Source organism: Cydia strobilella, chromosome 16 (assembly GCF_947568885.1).
Source record: "Cydia strobilella chromosome 16, ilCydStro3.1, whole genome shotgun sequence".
NCBI classification, from domain to species: domain Eukaryota; kingdom Metazoa; phylum Arthropoda; class Insecta; order Lepidoptera; family Tortricidae; genus Cydia; species Cydia strobilella.
In genome coordinates this window covers 13,740,865-13,754,912 of record NC_086056.1, presented here as the reverse complement: position 1 = coordinate 13,754,912, position 14,048 = coordinate 13,740,865, and the positions used below count along the sequence as shown (strand labels likewise).

Sequence of the window (14,048 nt, the reverse complement as noted above, 5' to 3'; positions counted from 1 at the left end):
AGGCTTGCTTTTTCTTTTGTTTAGTATATACTTACAGTGAAAAGAAAAAAGGAAAGGGTTTGAAAAGGAGGAATATATGACAAACTGTGAAATTTTGATTGGTCAAGAAAGAGTAGAACAAGTGAAAGAGTTTGTGTATCTGGGAACATTATTCACTAGGGACGGTAAGCATGATAAAGATATTGAAAGGAGAGTGAGTGCTGGAAATCGCGTGAATGGGGCACTTAACGCTTTTATGAGCAGCCAGAAGGTGTCGCAAAAGGCATGGTTGGCTGTGCGTAGAGGGGTGCTGGTGCCTACACTTATGTATGGTAGCGAAAGTTGGGTATGGCAGCAGAGGCATCAGAGCCAAGTGAATGCAGTGAAAATGAGAGCGTTGAGAAGTGTGTGTGGTGTGAGATTACAAGATAGAATTAGGAACAGTGTGATAAGGGAAAAGTGTGGACTGAGCGAAGATGTAGTGACAAAAATTGAGAAAGGTATGTTGAGATGGTTTGGACACGTGGAAAGAATGAGTGAAAGAAGGCTAACAAAGAGAGTGTATAAGGGAGAGGTAGAAACGGGAGTTGGAAGGGGCAGACCTCGGCGGACTTTCTCTGATCAGATCGGGGAAATCCTGAAGAAAGGCCAGGTCAAGAGCACCCTAAACCGGCGAGCGTGTATGAGGAATGTTATGAAAGTGAAGGAAGCGAAAGAGGTGTGTCAGGCTCGTAGCAAGTGGAAATCCGTGGTCTCTGCCTACCCCTCCGGGAAATAGGCGTGATTATATGTATGTATGTATACTTACAGTGCAGTGAGACATATAGGCCAATAAAAAAAAGCTCAAAAACTTGCTTCGCAAACCTCACTGATTCATTACTACTATAATTGTTTGTATAGCAGCGGAGCGGCATCATTATAGTTTCAAATGCAGAGCAAACGTGACTTTAGACGAAAGATTGACAAGTTCGTGACTTTGAGATACCAGAATTGCACTAGAAAGAGTTTTTAATAGTGAATGAAAAGCATAACTTTTTGCGGTCCGTTTCACATTCATTCAACAAATCGCGCTTAAAAGCATTTAAATATTTGGGTTGGACGTTGGACTCAAATAAAAAAACTGCGGTCTACATTTCGACGTAAGTGGTCTACGGATTCGAAAGTTTAAAGATAAGAAAAATTAATGTCATTTGCGTGTACAGTATAATCAACCAATTTAAAATATTAGGCCATGGGCGCAGTGGGTTTTATAATAACGTAATGATCTAAGACTAAGTACAAAAAAAATACAACTCTGTGTCGTTGACGTGCTGCGACAAGGTTCCATTGGCCTCCAAATGCCGAACAAAAACGATAAGATGCTACCTTATGGCTGGAAACAAAACAAAGCCGTTTGTGAGAATGCAAGACTGTATTGTCGGATTAATTTAAAAAGGGTGTATCCGCCTTAATAGTAAGCGCACATAAGACGATCTAAGAGTTACAGTGTAATAAGTATGCATAATATGCGTTGCCCGATAAGCCAGAGTCCGTAAAGATTAACGAAACAAGGACGTTGGATAAAGATACATACCTTCTATTAGCTGTCTGTGAGTATTTAAGGTATTTTGGTCTTTTTCGGCAGTGGTTCCAAACCTTTCGTGGGAAGGGCCATTTAGATTATATTGTTAGCAGGAAAATTGAAGGACAGGTTTAAAGTAGCCATTTTCAATGGCAGGGGCAAATGCAGTATTTCTTTTGCCTACTGCTCATGGTCTCAGGTCAAAGACCGCCGCTCAGGAACCTCTGCTATATGTTGGTCTCTCAACCACCCACCCGTCAATTTTATATCAGCTGGTGGGACTTAACGCTGAAAGGAAAATTGTAACGAAAAGCAGCAGAGCGTGTTATAATATAAAATAATTGAAATGATTCATATTAATTACTCTTATCCTATTCGTAGACCCTGTATAGTTTCCGCTGATTTTTATTGCAACTCATAATAACTATTAAAACAAAAATATTTACCTTGTACATGCCACCTAACGGACGCATCTTTTTATTTACGGCCGTATGATTATGCAAAACATCAATAGAGCACAGCAAGCGTAGCCTTTTTTGCTAAAAACGCATTTTAAAATACTTATTTAAATTACTGTTCGATTGGCTAATTCAATCATCCTGTTTTTGTTCTAAAATGGCATAACGGAAGGAGAAATTGAGGCGATCAATTTATTTTAGTATCCGGGCATTACAAAAAGGATTACTTTTCCTGGTTTATTCAAGGAAAACATACACGGTTTGTTTTTTGGGCCAACCCAAGAGTGTCTACAAAGTAATTAAGCTATGACTATGACTAAGAAATAAAACTATAACACGCTTCCAACAAATGGCACAAAGAAATTCCACGAATCGTGAGGCCAGTGATACCTTTGAACAAGAATCCAACATTATGTTATTGGTCACATCACGTTATTTTATATTCTGAGGCGAGAGGTGACTTAAATAAATTTAATATTAAATGCACTGGGAATATCAAGTCACTGAAACCGCATTTAAATATGGAATTACCGAGTAAGAACTTAATAGGAGCAAGAAACATATGCCACAAAACAGTACACATACCTATGTAGTTTGCGACTTCTGCCTTTTTCTTCTGTTTGTTACAATGATTTTGCAGAGGCCTCTACACACGTTGCAATAAATGGCACCCGATTTTAGATAATAACCGGTTAAGTAGGTGCAACGAATTCAATGAATGCCGAAATGTATAACGCAAATTGCATGCGATTATCGGCGACGTTTGGAGAAGCGTTAACTTAGTACGGCCACCGAGTACCAATATCTTGGAATGGTAAATTAAACACTGATACACTTTGCGAAACGTATTGTTTTACTCGAGTGTTACTGTATCCGATAGATACACTATGATAGAATACCCACGTAGTGGGCAAACTCGCGTCTGCATCGCAGTGCTAACAGTCAATATAGAATCGTATCTCGTATCGAACTATCGAGTCAACAGAGCAGTGTATAATAAAAGGAGAAGTATGTCCTGCGGCTGTATCACGGTTGTTGCAATGTTGTGTATTTGCGATTTTAACTCGTTCCTGTATCTTCGTATTTATAATGTAGCTTCACCTACGGATAAAGTCGGACCAAGCTAACTGCATGGCATTTGATTGTTATGGATTGATTGATTTGCAATGACAAGTGGAAATGCTATCATTAATGTCAAATTTATATGAAAATATACCGTTTATATTGACACTTTATTGGCAAAGTTAGCTTAGACGGACTCTGTCGCCATCAGTGACTGAGTCGCGAAACGTATTGCTGCAATCTTGAGTACGGTTGGCTCCAAAAGGCTCACCTGTTCTTTATATAAAACTTTTTGAACAGACAAGTTCAAATTGCTGTGTGACATTTAAAATGCTGGTACTAAAGATAGCATAATACACTTCCAAGCCTGAATTTAATCTTATTTTGTATAACAGGGTGGTTGCGGAAGCTCTGCAAAATTTGCATGCGACTAGGAACTACACAATTTACATATAAAATATTGAATTGTTTCTCCGTATGTGAAGCTAATCACGTTTACCTGATTACTGGACCTTCACACAGATAGTTTGCCAAGGGCAAAACTAAATGGAGGTCGATAGTTCGTGGAATATGGACTTCCATATTGCATGCACGCAACGCAGTCATTTTAGATGCAACAAATATGTTTAATATTGATCGTGAACTATGAATCGTAAGGTCAACAACTCAACATTTAATAGAAGAGTAAAGGGCATGACACACTAAATGTCTGACTACATTGCTTATTGGCTAAGGGAGGGGAGGGGGGGAAGCAGGAGGCAGAGACCAGTATGCCTCCCGCAGGTTTGATCAAGGGATCATTATAATGGGGTCACACTCCAACGCTCTATAAACTATAGAAAGCAGAAGATTAAAACGCGGAAAGCGTTGAAATGCAGCCCGATACAAGCGAAGGAAAACAAACGAACCCTGATAGTCACGACTCCAACAAGTTTTTTCTCCACGCCACACGTCGATTAGAATACCAATATAACCAATAAGTAACGATTATCCTACGATAATAACCCGTCCGGTTACAAAAAGGAACGGGCGGAAAGGCAGACGTATTCGTATTTTATTACGCTTTCTCTTCATAATCGGAATCAGACAAGCGGGTCTTATCTTATCGTTAGGAAGTAAACTGGATTGACGAGTTATATAAACAATACTCTTCGTGTAAAAAACGGAGTGTTCAATGTTTTACCTCAGATATGGATATTCGATTCGAGATTAGAACAATCGAAAGTATCGAAACGTCTATGAAAAAAACAACCTATAAACTCTATTTAGTCTGGCCTACAGTAGTAAGGTGCCTATGGGATTTCCTTCAGCTTAAATCATTTTTATAATCGAGCACCAACATCAGCAGGTGTAGCAGTTTTTGAAAAAAAAAATACCCCAAAAGACTCAATGGGCTATGAAAAGTTAGTCACATGATGTAACTTTGACTCACATCAGAAATGGACGATCAGAAACAGTCAGTCAGTTCTTTTAAAGCCCTGCCATCGCAAAAGCAGAGAGGCCATTGGAAAGACTAGGATAGGAATTAATTTTATTGTAAATCTCAAAATGGATCGGCGGCGCATTGTGAACACGCTTTTCCCATAAAAGAAACATTACGACATTAACAAAATTACGTTTTATACCTATTCATATTTAAGTCTACTAATCTAGCTCAAACAATCGTGTCGTGACAAAGAACCGTGAACTGGTTTAATTAACAAAAATTCTTCGGTACATCGTTATCGTTACACAATAATGGATTCACACGCATCGCATGCGCATGTATTACGTGCGCAGCGCCTGCGTTATTTGCATAAAGACGTAAGCGCCCTTGATTTACTTGATTTGTTGATACGATGTATAATCCGAAGCAAAGTAGTTCGTCATGCATACGTATACATTATAATAAGCAAGGGTAGTTTCTGGTTATGTGTAGTAGTTTCCACCAAATTCTTACCCAAGATTCCAAGTTACTTCGTAAAATGAAACGAGATGTGATTGAAATGAGATGTCATACATACACCAAAGAAAATACAGATTCTTCGGCTGACCGATGAGCGATTTTAATTAAACCAATGTCTTAAGCTTTTGTGGATGACGACATAGCTCTAAGACCACTTGGCTAATCACATACAGCTTCGTGGAGGAGCTGGGGTGGTTAGAGTAGCGCTACCTCGTTTCACGCAAAATAGGCACATTGGATGTCGAGTTGCGGAAAATGCCCAGCAAAACTAACTAACTAACTAACAGTAATATACTGAAAAGAAAATATGTCATAATACTTATAACATATGTAACAAAGACATTTCTGCAGTCTCGTGAACTTTAATTACCAACAAACAGCAACCCTATACGCAAATACTTAAGACGTTTAGAAATGGAACTTCAAAATGCATAATGTTCTCGATCGGAAGCTACGTCAATGCGCTCAATGGTTATCATCATCATCACTTACACCACTTTGTAACAGACCAGTATCTGTGTGTACTCTAATCGAGCGTAAATTATACGGAGATCTAGACCTCATTTATACTGGTTCTTCAAAAGTGGAATAAACCTTGTCTTAACCTTGCGTCGAACCGTTTGAGATTAATGCCGACTAATGATAATTATCTGACCCAGAGAGCAAATCAAATGGCTGAATATTGTGATGCCCATTAATATCTGTTCACTTAACATACATATATAACATACTGTGGTGTTGTGCTACTTACCAACGTTTACGTAAGTATAAGAACGGGAACATTGACGCACATCTGACACCCTGACACCCCCACCACCACCACCACCCTGATGTTTTTGCCTAAAAATGTTTATCGACTAGATTAAAAGAATGAGGCAATGACTGATTTAATCCTGTCTTGGTTTATCCTATGCATTCCGCATATAATGCTTTTCAGAAGCAAATACCGAATTATCTCGGGCACAAATCATCATTCCATTTGACATCCGTCAAGGCGTCAACTCATATAATACAACTACTATAACTGGTGTCCTACGGCCAGGCGAATGCTTTTGTTGAAACAGCCAAAACGTTGAATAAGGGCCAGCTAAGTATAGTTCCGTTTTAGCCTGATAGAACGTTGTCATAAGGCTGAAAGTAGCTTGGCGTCGGTCACAATAATACATACGTAAGATGTTAAGATGAAATAGGTAGTTACCCAAGTATGACGAGCTCGCCATATTTGACGAGAGGCTTTGGCTTCTGTTCAGAACCGCTCTCGCCGGCTTCCTCCAAAATAGGTGATTCCGCACTGTCCGCAGCACTGTAACAAAACAAACATACACTCAATAAGAATCAAGTTATCTGCACATAACTATGTACATGCTTATGCTTATGCATTTAAATCTGAGGTGTTATATGTATATCGTTGTCTGAATGACCAAGTCACCTGCTTTTGTATTAGGTAAGTTTAAAATACTTTAAAACAATAGCTGTATGTCTAGTTTGTTGGTTTTTGAATGTTTTTTACTCTTTATTTCGTCTGCCACGGTGTGTACAATAAAACAATGTACGGCGCCGCGCTGCACCGCCCACGGAATCCTATTCTTCACCGAACGGAAGATTAAATGTAATGAATGCAGTAAGTGTTGCTTAGATAGGAACGAGAACTGGTTCACAAACACCGAGAGCCGAGTTTTAGAATCAACCAGAATAAAGTGACCTTGAGAACTTTATTGTGTAAAGTTGTTGAAAACTAGTCTTTCTCCGAGACCAAGAGATCAATGTGGCGCTCAAAACGTCGAAAATAATATTCAAATTTATTATAACCGATCCCCTTTTTAGGAAATAATAAACTTGGTAGAAAATAATAAGAACTTAACTCTTAGGACTCCCGGAGTTAATGAGTAAATCTCTATAATAAAGACAACTAGCCTGGAAGTTTTAAGGTCTCCTGTAGAAAGGATTTGTGTTTCCTCAAGTTTGAACCTTAAGATTAGAAGATTAAGGCTCAACTCTTAATAAACTAGCTATGCGTAATGAGAGAGAGTCGTTATAAATAGTGGTTCGTTAAAACGACCGACTCACTATGTCACTAGCGACAGTAACATCGACCGGAGACAGCTGTGGGTCAAGATTACGAAGTAAATTACTAGCCAGTCATTGCAAAGCTTATCAACTCCGCCATTGACCAATATAAGTCTGACTTCCTACTGCACATAGTCTTTAACCATCATGGGATCAAGTTATACTAGAAAAGTTCTCAGACACGCAAATGATTTGTGAATAGACAAAACCGGTCGGGACCGATGCGTTACGCAACTCATAAACGAAATAAATAGCTAATAAAAGGACCCAATAACTAAGTTATGTTCTAATATAAGTTCAGTTATTACACCATTAAAACACCGGCTGTCAGCTTCGTAACAGCATTTAAGGCGTTGTATTCTGGGGACAATGTTACATAGACCGACCTAGTCGGCTGTCAATTGAATCTACATTTATACAAAGTATATATAAATTACATAACTACGCGAAACACTTAGAAATAATACATTCTTGCTTATCACACAAATACCCCCTTTATTGTGCTCGAATCTCAGATCGCCACCCGAAGGAACTCAGATTTGTCTAAAAAGCCTAAGGCCTGCAATACGACAAGACCACACGAATATGTTTTGAAAAGTAGACGTCTTAGTATCAAGTTCAATAACAAAGTGATATCCAGCCCTCGGTTAATATTAAACCACGCGTTAAAAGCGCTAGAAGAGTGGAAGTGGGTTAGGTAAACATTATGCTATGGGTGAATCTTTGGCGGTTGTCAGTTCTTGCGCTCTGGCGGTTTGAGTGCTCGAATGTTCTTCCATATGCTTCCAGTCGAGGCGAGTCGATTGCTCTACAAACCAGCATAAGAGGGCCCTTGTAGCTGCTATGGATCTCGAGGTAAACGTCACAATGGTCCGCTCAAGACTTCGACTCGCTGAGCAATGATAACATAGAGCTTTTATCGATCGTAGATAAGCTATCGATAGTAATCGGTCCTATGCTTTGATGGAGAGAAATGGGCCACTCTATCTGAAACTACGCCAACTTGCTTTATGCTGTGAACACGATTGTTACAAAATCGGTCAAGTGCATGGAAGGATTGGAAGGTGCAGTTTTACCTGCCCTGATAACAGAATTGTGATATTTTCAACAGGTTATTTTATTTTCAGTTTACAAAGGGTAAGCCTCTAAAGTATATGTTACGGGCAACTTGATAAGTCCGGTCTGTATGCATAACATATACACACGTTTAAAGAGCTTCCAGGAGACAAGGGTACGATAAACACAGCGGGCAGTAAATAGGACCTCATTGACATCCTTTGGACATGAAACATAAACACTCGTCGCATTGCGAACTACCTACTTTGAAGTACTGTGTCATTACGACTGACCTATTAACCAACCTGCAGATTACTCTTGCTTTTGTTTCCGTAATAACTACCTTCATGAGAAATAAAATTGGGTCCGGTATATAAGAACAAAGGATATCCTTTTTCATTGCTCTATAAGTTAGGTACAGCGTACAGCCGCTATTATCAAAGAACACCGCGAGTCTTGAGAAATAGCTCCCCTCCTTCTTCCTCGCGTTATCCCGGCCCGGCATTTTGACACGGCTCCTGGGAGCCTGGGGTCCGCTTGACAACTAATCCTAAGAATTGACGTAGGCACTAGTTTTTACGAAAGCGACTGCCATCCGACCTTTCAACCCAGAGGCGGAACTAGGCCTTGTTAGGATCAGTCCGGTTTCCTCACGATATTTTCCTTCACCGAAAAGCGACTGCAGCCTTGAGAAATAGCTAAAAGCACTAAACAGTAAACACAGCTTCCCAGCAGCAGTAAAAACCCGCCAAGTGGGGCCAAGACCGCGCATGAAGGGTTCTGTACAATTACGCAAAAAACGGCAAAAAAAATCACGTTTGTTATATGGGAGCCCCATTTAAATATTTATTTTATTCTGTTTTTAGTATTTGTCGTTGAAAATTTCAACAGTCTAGTTATCACGGTTCATGAGATACAGCCTGGTGGCAGACAGACAGACACACAGACAGATGTACAAACGGACAGTGGAGTCTTAGTAATAGAGTCCTGTTTTTACCCTTTGGGTACGGAACCCTAAAAATTATAGAGGGTACTGTAAAATCATTGAATATTGTCGCCAAAAAACATTAAGACACCAGCAGTGGTATGTTAACTAGACAACCCAAACCCAAACTAAACCTATTCCCTAGTGGTAGTCCAAAAATAGGATCAAACATCATTAGCACGGAGCGTGCTCACAATGTCTCCTTAATAAATAAAATAGCTTGCGGTCCCTGCAGGGCCGAGGGCTTTGACCCCGGCCGTAATCATAGATGCCAGGCCCACTTCCACTGTTTTACTTTCTTTTCACAAAGCCCGATCATGAATGCTGGATGCTGGACTATAATTTAGTTGGTGTCTGTGTAAATTAAAAACTTTTTATGAACCAATTATTTATAAAACGAAAAACACTCCGAATTGTAAAACAATAATAAAATTCTTTAAAAATTCATATTTGCCAAATAATAAAAAGGTATTCGTATTTCTTTGCTATTAATTTAACCTAATCTAACATCATAATTATGAAGAGCCTCAGTGACTAATTTACAATTTAGTTGAGATTTGGATGGATAAGAAGTACTTAGATTATAAGGAACAAAACCAAGTTATCTATACAATACAGACGGAAATTAAGTCATCTGAATTCTAATTAATTAATTAACTTGCATGTTTAATAATTGCAGCAAATGATGGCTCATAAATTTAACGGAATCGTTTTTATAATGAAAACTAAGATAAGTTTGAAATAAAACTATGAAAACGGATTATATCGCGTATATTGAATTTATAATACATCCCGACGTTTCAAACTCTTTACAGCGTTCGTGGTCAACGGGTGACTGAGGAAAAATTACAAAATGCAAAAATACCCACATACTAAAATAATGAACAATCATAGACTACAAACTTTAAGGCTGGTTGTACATGCAAAATCGGTTCATAAGGCTAGTTATACACTATAATTATTTTTCAAGTAAAGATATATATATATACGCGATAAAAAAAAAAAAAAAAAAAAAAAAAAAAAAAAAAAAAAAAACAGCCTTAAAGTTTGTAGTCTATGATTGTTCATTATTTTAGTATGTGGGTATTTTTGCATTTTGTAATTTTTCCTCAGTCACCCGTTGACCACGAACGCTGTAAAGAGTTTGAAACGTCGGGATGTATTATAAATTCAATATACGCGATATAATCCGTTTTCATAGTTTTATTTCATGAGTAACTATCGCGGTAACCGAAGACAATATTAAGATAAGTTTATTAGATTTGCATGTCAACATTTCCTCTTTTGTCTACAGAATAGGTAATAAAATTTCTGATATGCCTTTATTTCATTGCCACAAGTTTGTCTTTCGCTTGGCTTGCAAATATTCATTATACCTTCCTGTCTCGGCGTCGTCTCCTTTCGGTTTTTATTTTAGCATAGGCGGAAGCGGCGTGACGATTGCGTTCCGAGAATGATTACTACGCGTGAATCATTGCGGATCAGTTATTGAGGGGTTAGAACTTAGAACTGGGGGGGGTTATGTCGATATTTCCCTGGGTGAAGAAACTTCCCTAATGAAATTACAGGGTAAATATATCCAATAGGTAAATATAATTCTTTATCATTTACCGAATGATAAGAATTGTGGGTTTCGTTTTTTTACCCAGCTCACAAAACAGGAAAAGAAATGTTTTCGAATAGGTATAATGATGTATGTAGATTCTAATAGTGACAATAGGCATAGGTATGCATTCAACTAATTAATCGCTGCAATTCTAGCACGTGAACAGATTAAAAGGCTTGCCTGATGGTTTTAAACAAAAATCTATCGTTAGGTTCGTCCTAAGTAAGTACAAACATGGCACACTTTTAATATTTATAGAAGTGCTAAGACATCCCATTTTTTAAAACTTGATTCTACTGGTCGCAATTCTTAACCGATTCTCGTGAAATTTTGTAAGCAGGTTCGATGATTAAGTAGATTTTTATTGTCGAATTCGTTTTTAGAATTTTTTCAAAATGGCGGAACAATGGAGGTTCGCTAGGTCTACAGTTCACAGGGCCGATAAGTAATAATTTTTTTGAGGCTCATATGGGGCATTTTCTATGAAAAGGGACCTTATTGTCGATGGCGCTTACGCCGCACAGCGTCGCGCGGCATTGTATTTATACCAGAGCATCGTTTATAATGGCGTAAGCGCCATCGACAATAAGGTCCCTTTTTATTGAAAATACCACATATACACTATTCGTGAAACGACACACGTGGCGATATAAAGGCTGTATCGGCATCCGGTAAAGGTGGGAAGGACGGAAGTGCTCGAGGAATCGCCTACACGACGTGAATTCCGCAGTTGTGATGAGTAAGTTTACACAATTTGGATTTCGATGCGAAAACTTGTCCACCGTTACTAAATAATGTACTACAATTAACTATAAATATCTGGGGGACCGAGCTTTGCTCGAAAATATGTAAAAACTCAAAAACGCGCGTGCTCCCAAAGATTAGACCTAGCTAGATCGAATTTTCGCCCCCGAATATAGCAAATTTCATCGAAATCATTAGAGCCGTTTCCGAGATCCCCGAAATATATAAATATATACATACATATATACAAGAATTGCTCGTTTAAAGGTATAAGATACCAAATACGTAAAACTTTATTTTATTCCATTTTAGTATTCTAATTCAATTCGTTCATCGTTAAATTACATATTACTAATATTTACATGGAGCGTTGGTGTCATTAACAAAAACAAAGCTTTACTAATCTAATCGTACGTACGATGAAATGATTTATTTATAGAATTAATTCAAAGAGACTAAAGATATAACACAAGAGTTACATTTGCTTGCCTAACATGAAGAAATTAGGGCGGCAAGGCACCAAGATAAAAGAACGCATTAAGAAATAGTTATCTATTTTTTCCTACATCGTTACTATGAGAATTTATGACGTTTCGCTTAGTATCAAACGAAAATGTACTTTTCTTTTTACTGGACTTTATCTCATTGTATTAAGGTTGAAAATTATCATAAATGAGTTTTCATTCATAAAACGCTCGCGATTCATATAATCTGTCGCGTTAGTATAGTCACAGTGTAAAAAGTAACAGTTAACCGAAGCCTTTGATGTTTGCGTAAATGCCGACACCGCACAAGAACACAGTAGGGTTATCACAGACTTTTACACAACTGCACATTTCAAATAAGACACGCTAGCCCTAGCGTAAGTAGTACCGAGCTACTAACAATGGCGATGTATGCAGCTCGGGTGTGCGCGACCCACCCCTCGCACCCCGCACGATTGCCCTGTCTAGACGGCTTCGTCTAATGACTGTATTGTTTTCTAGACTATGCTATATAGCTGTAGCCATTTTATTGCTTTTACTGTATTGTTTTCTAGACTATGCTATATAGCTGTAGTCATAGTGGGGTTATTTTTGTACTGTTTAAATTTAAAGAACATCCTTTAACCACCATAATTTAAAAAAATGTGATCTCGTTAGGCAAATTGCTTCCGTGACTCCCGTCCCGTCACATCATATGCAATAATAATAAAAAAACTATTTAACACAGTTTTATTTGCGTACATAAAAGCGTGTCATATATTTTTGCTTCATTATGTCTTTCAATTTCATAAAGACAATGTCTAATGAAATTTTATAATAGGTGCGTTTTTTTGACGACCGAATGTTAGGTGCGTTATATGATGACCGAAAATGTGCCATGTCATCTCTTTAATGAGAACGTCAGAATTATGATTATCAAAACGATGTTGTAATGTTGATAATTCGAACCACATACAATGGTTTCAAGTACACCAGTTATACAATATCAAGTCCCTTGTTCTTACTTTCACCGTTCGCACGGTCACGACAGCTGGAGTCCGGGCACTTTCTACCTTCGCTAGCCTCAGTGACATGAAAGGCTCCGAGCTGATGGATGAGTAGCCGTTATATTGTGACTGAATTTTGAATTTTAGTAAACGTCAGGGTTTATGGATGAGGTTTTTGGTATACAGGCCAAAGCAAAGTCAATAAAATCCAACCTTAAATCTTTAAAAAAATTTCAAAGTAAAAATTCTAGAGTTAGATTAATATGTTTGTTTTACTGGGACTATGGCGGATACCAAATGCCAGAATTTTTATAAAGATTTAAAAATAATAAAATAGTGCAATGTGCATTGTTAAGTGCTAAACATGCGTGACTGATAGCAATCGGTGCAGTAATATAGCATATATTAACAAACTACACCAGTCGCAATAATAAATCATACATCGACCAAAAAAATCATTCTACGGGATTAAAAAGATAAAGAAAACACAATCTGCTGATGCTCCAAATTATGGTAATTTTTCCTGATCCTTCAATTTCATACTCAGCTATAATAAGATAAACTGGAGAACAAAGTATCTCTTTTATACTTATTCTTTGAAACGTTTAGGAAGTTATGTACGTTAAATGAGTCATTAACGGTCGTAATACATTTTAGTCAACCTCAAAACCGGCTATTACCTAAACCGCCGAAATTATAAAAACAACAACTCAACTTGAAATTAGAACAACGACGGTCAATTTTCGTTAAACGTGCCACGAAAACGATGAAGACAAAAGAGAATCGTTAAAATTAAATTAACACAGTCAAACGAAGACGGACGCTAATGGAACGGAATGGAAGAAATTAATATTAGAGTATTTCGAGTTGCCGGATTCTAGAAGCGAGCAAAAAACGCTTTGTGAGACAAACAGATGAAAATCTAAACCGAGCCGAATAAACCCACTTTATTCCAGTTTCGAGTGCTTACAAAATAAGATGGTAACCTGGAAATTCAAATGTAGATGACATTTGAAGTAACATTGTCCATATTGAACTTTCTTTTGGAGCATGCAGTTAATAATGAGGTTTAAATAATATAAGCCTTGGACTCTAAAATTGTAGGTAAGTACTT

At 37.9% G+C, this 14,048-nt stretch overlaps 1 protein-coding gene across 1 annotated transcript in view; it reads right to left on the bottom strand.

The window, feature by feature from the left end:
- LOC134748615 (protein pellino) overlaps window positions 1-14,048 on the bottom strand; it is a 104,513-nt gene that overhangs the window by 73,035 nt on the left and 17,430 nt on the right. The window contains exon 2 of the mRNA XM_063683410.1: window positions 6,204-6,308. Within this exon, the coding sequence (XP_063539480.1) occupies window positions 6,204-6,308 (105 nt within the window). The remainder of the gene's footprint in view (window positions 1-6,203; window positions 6,309-14,048) is intronic.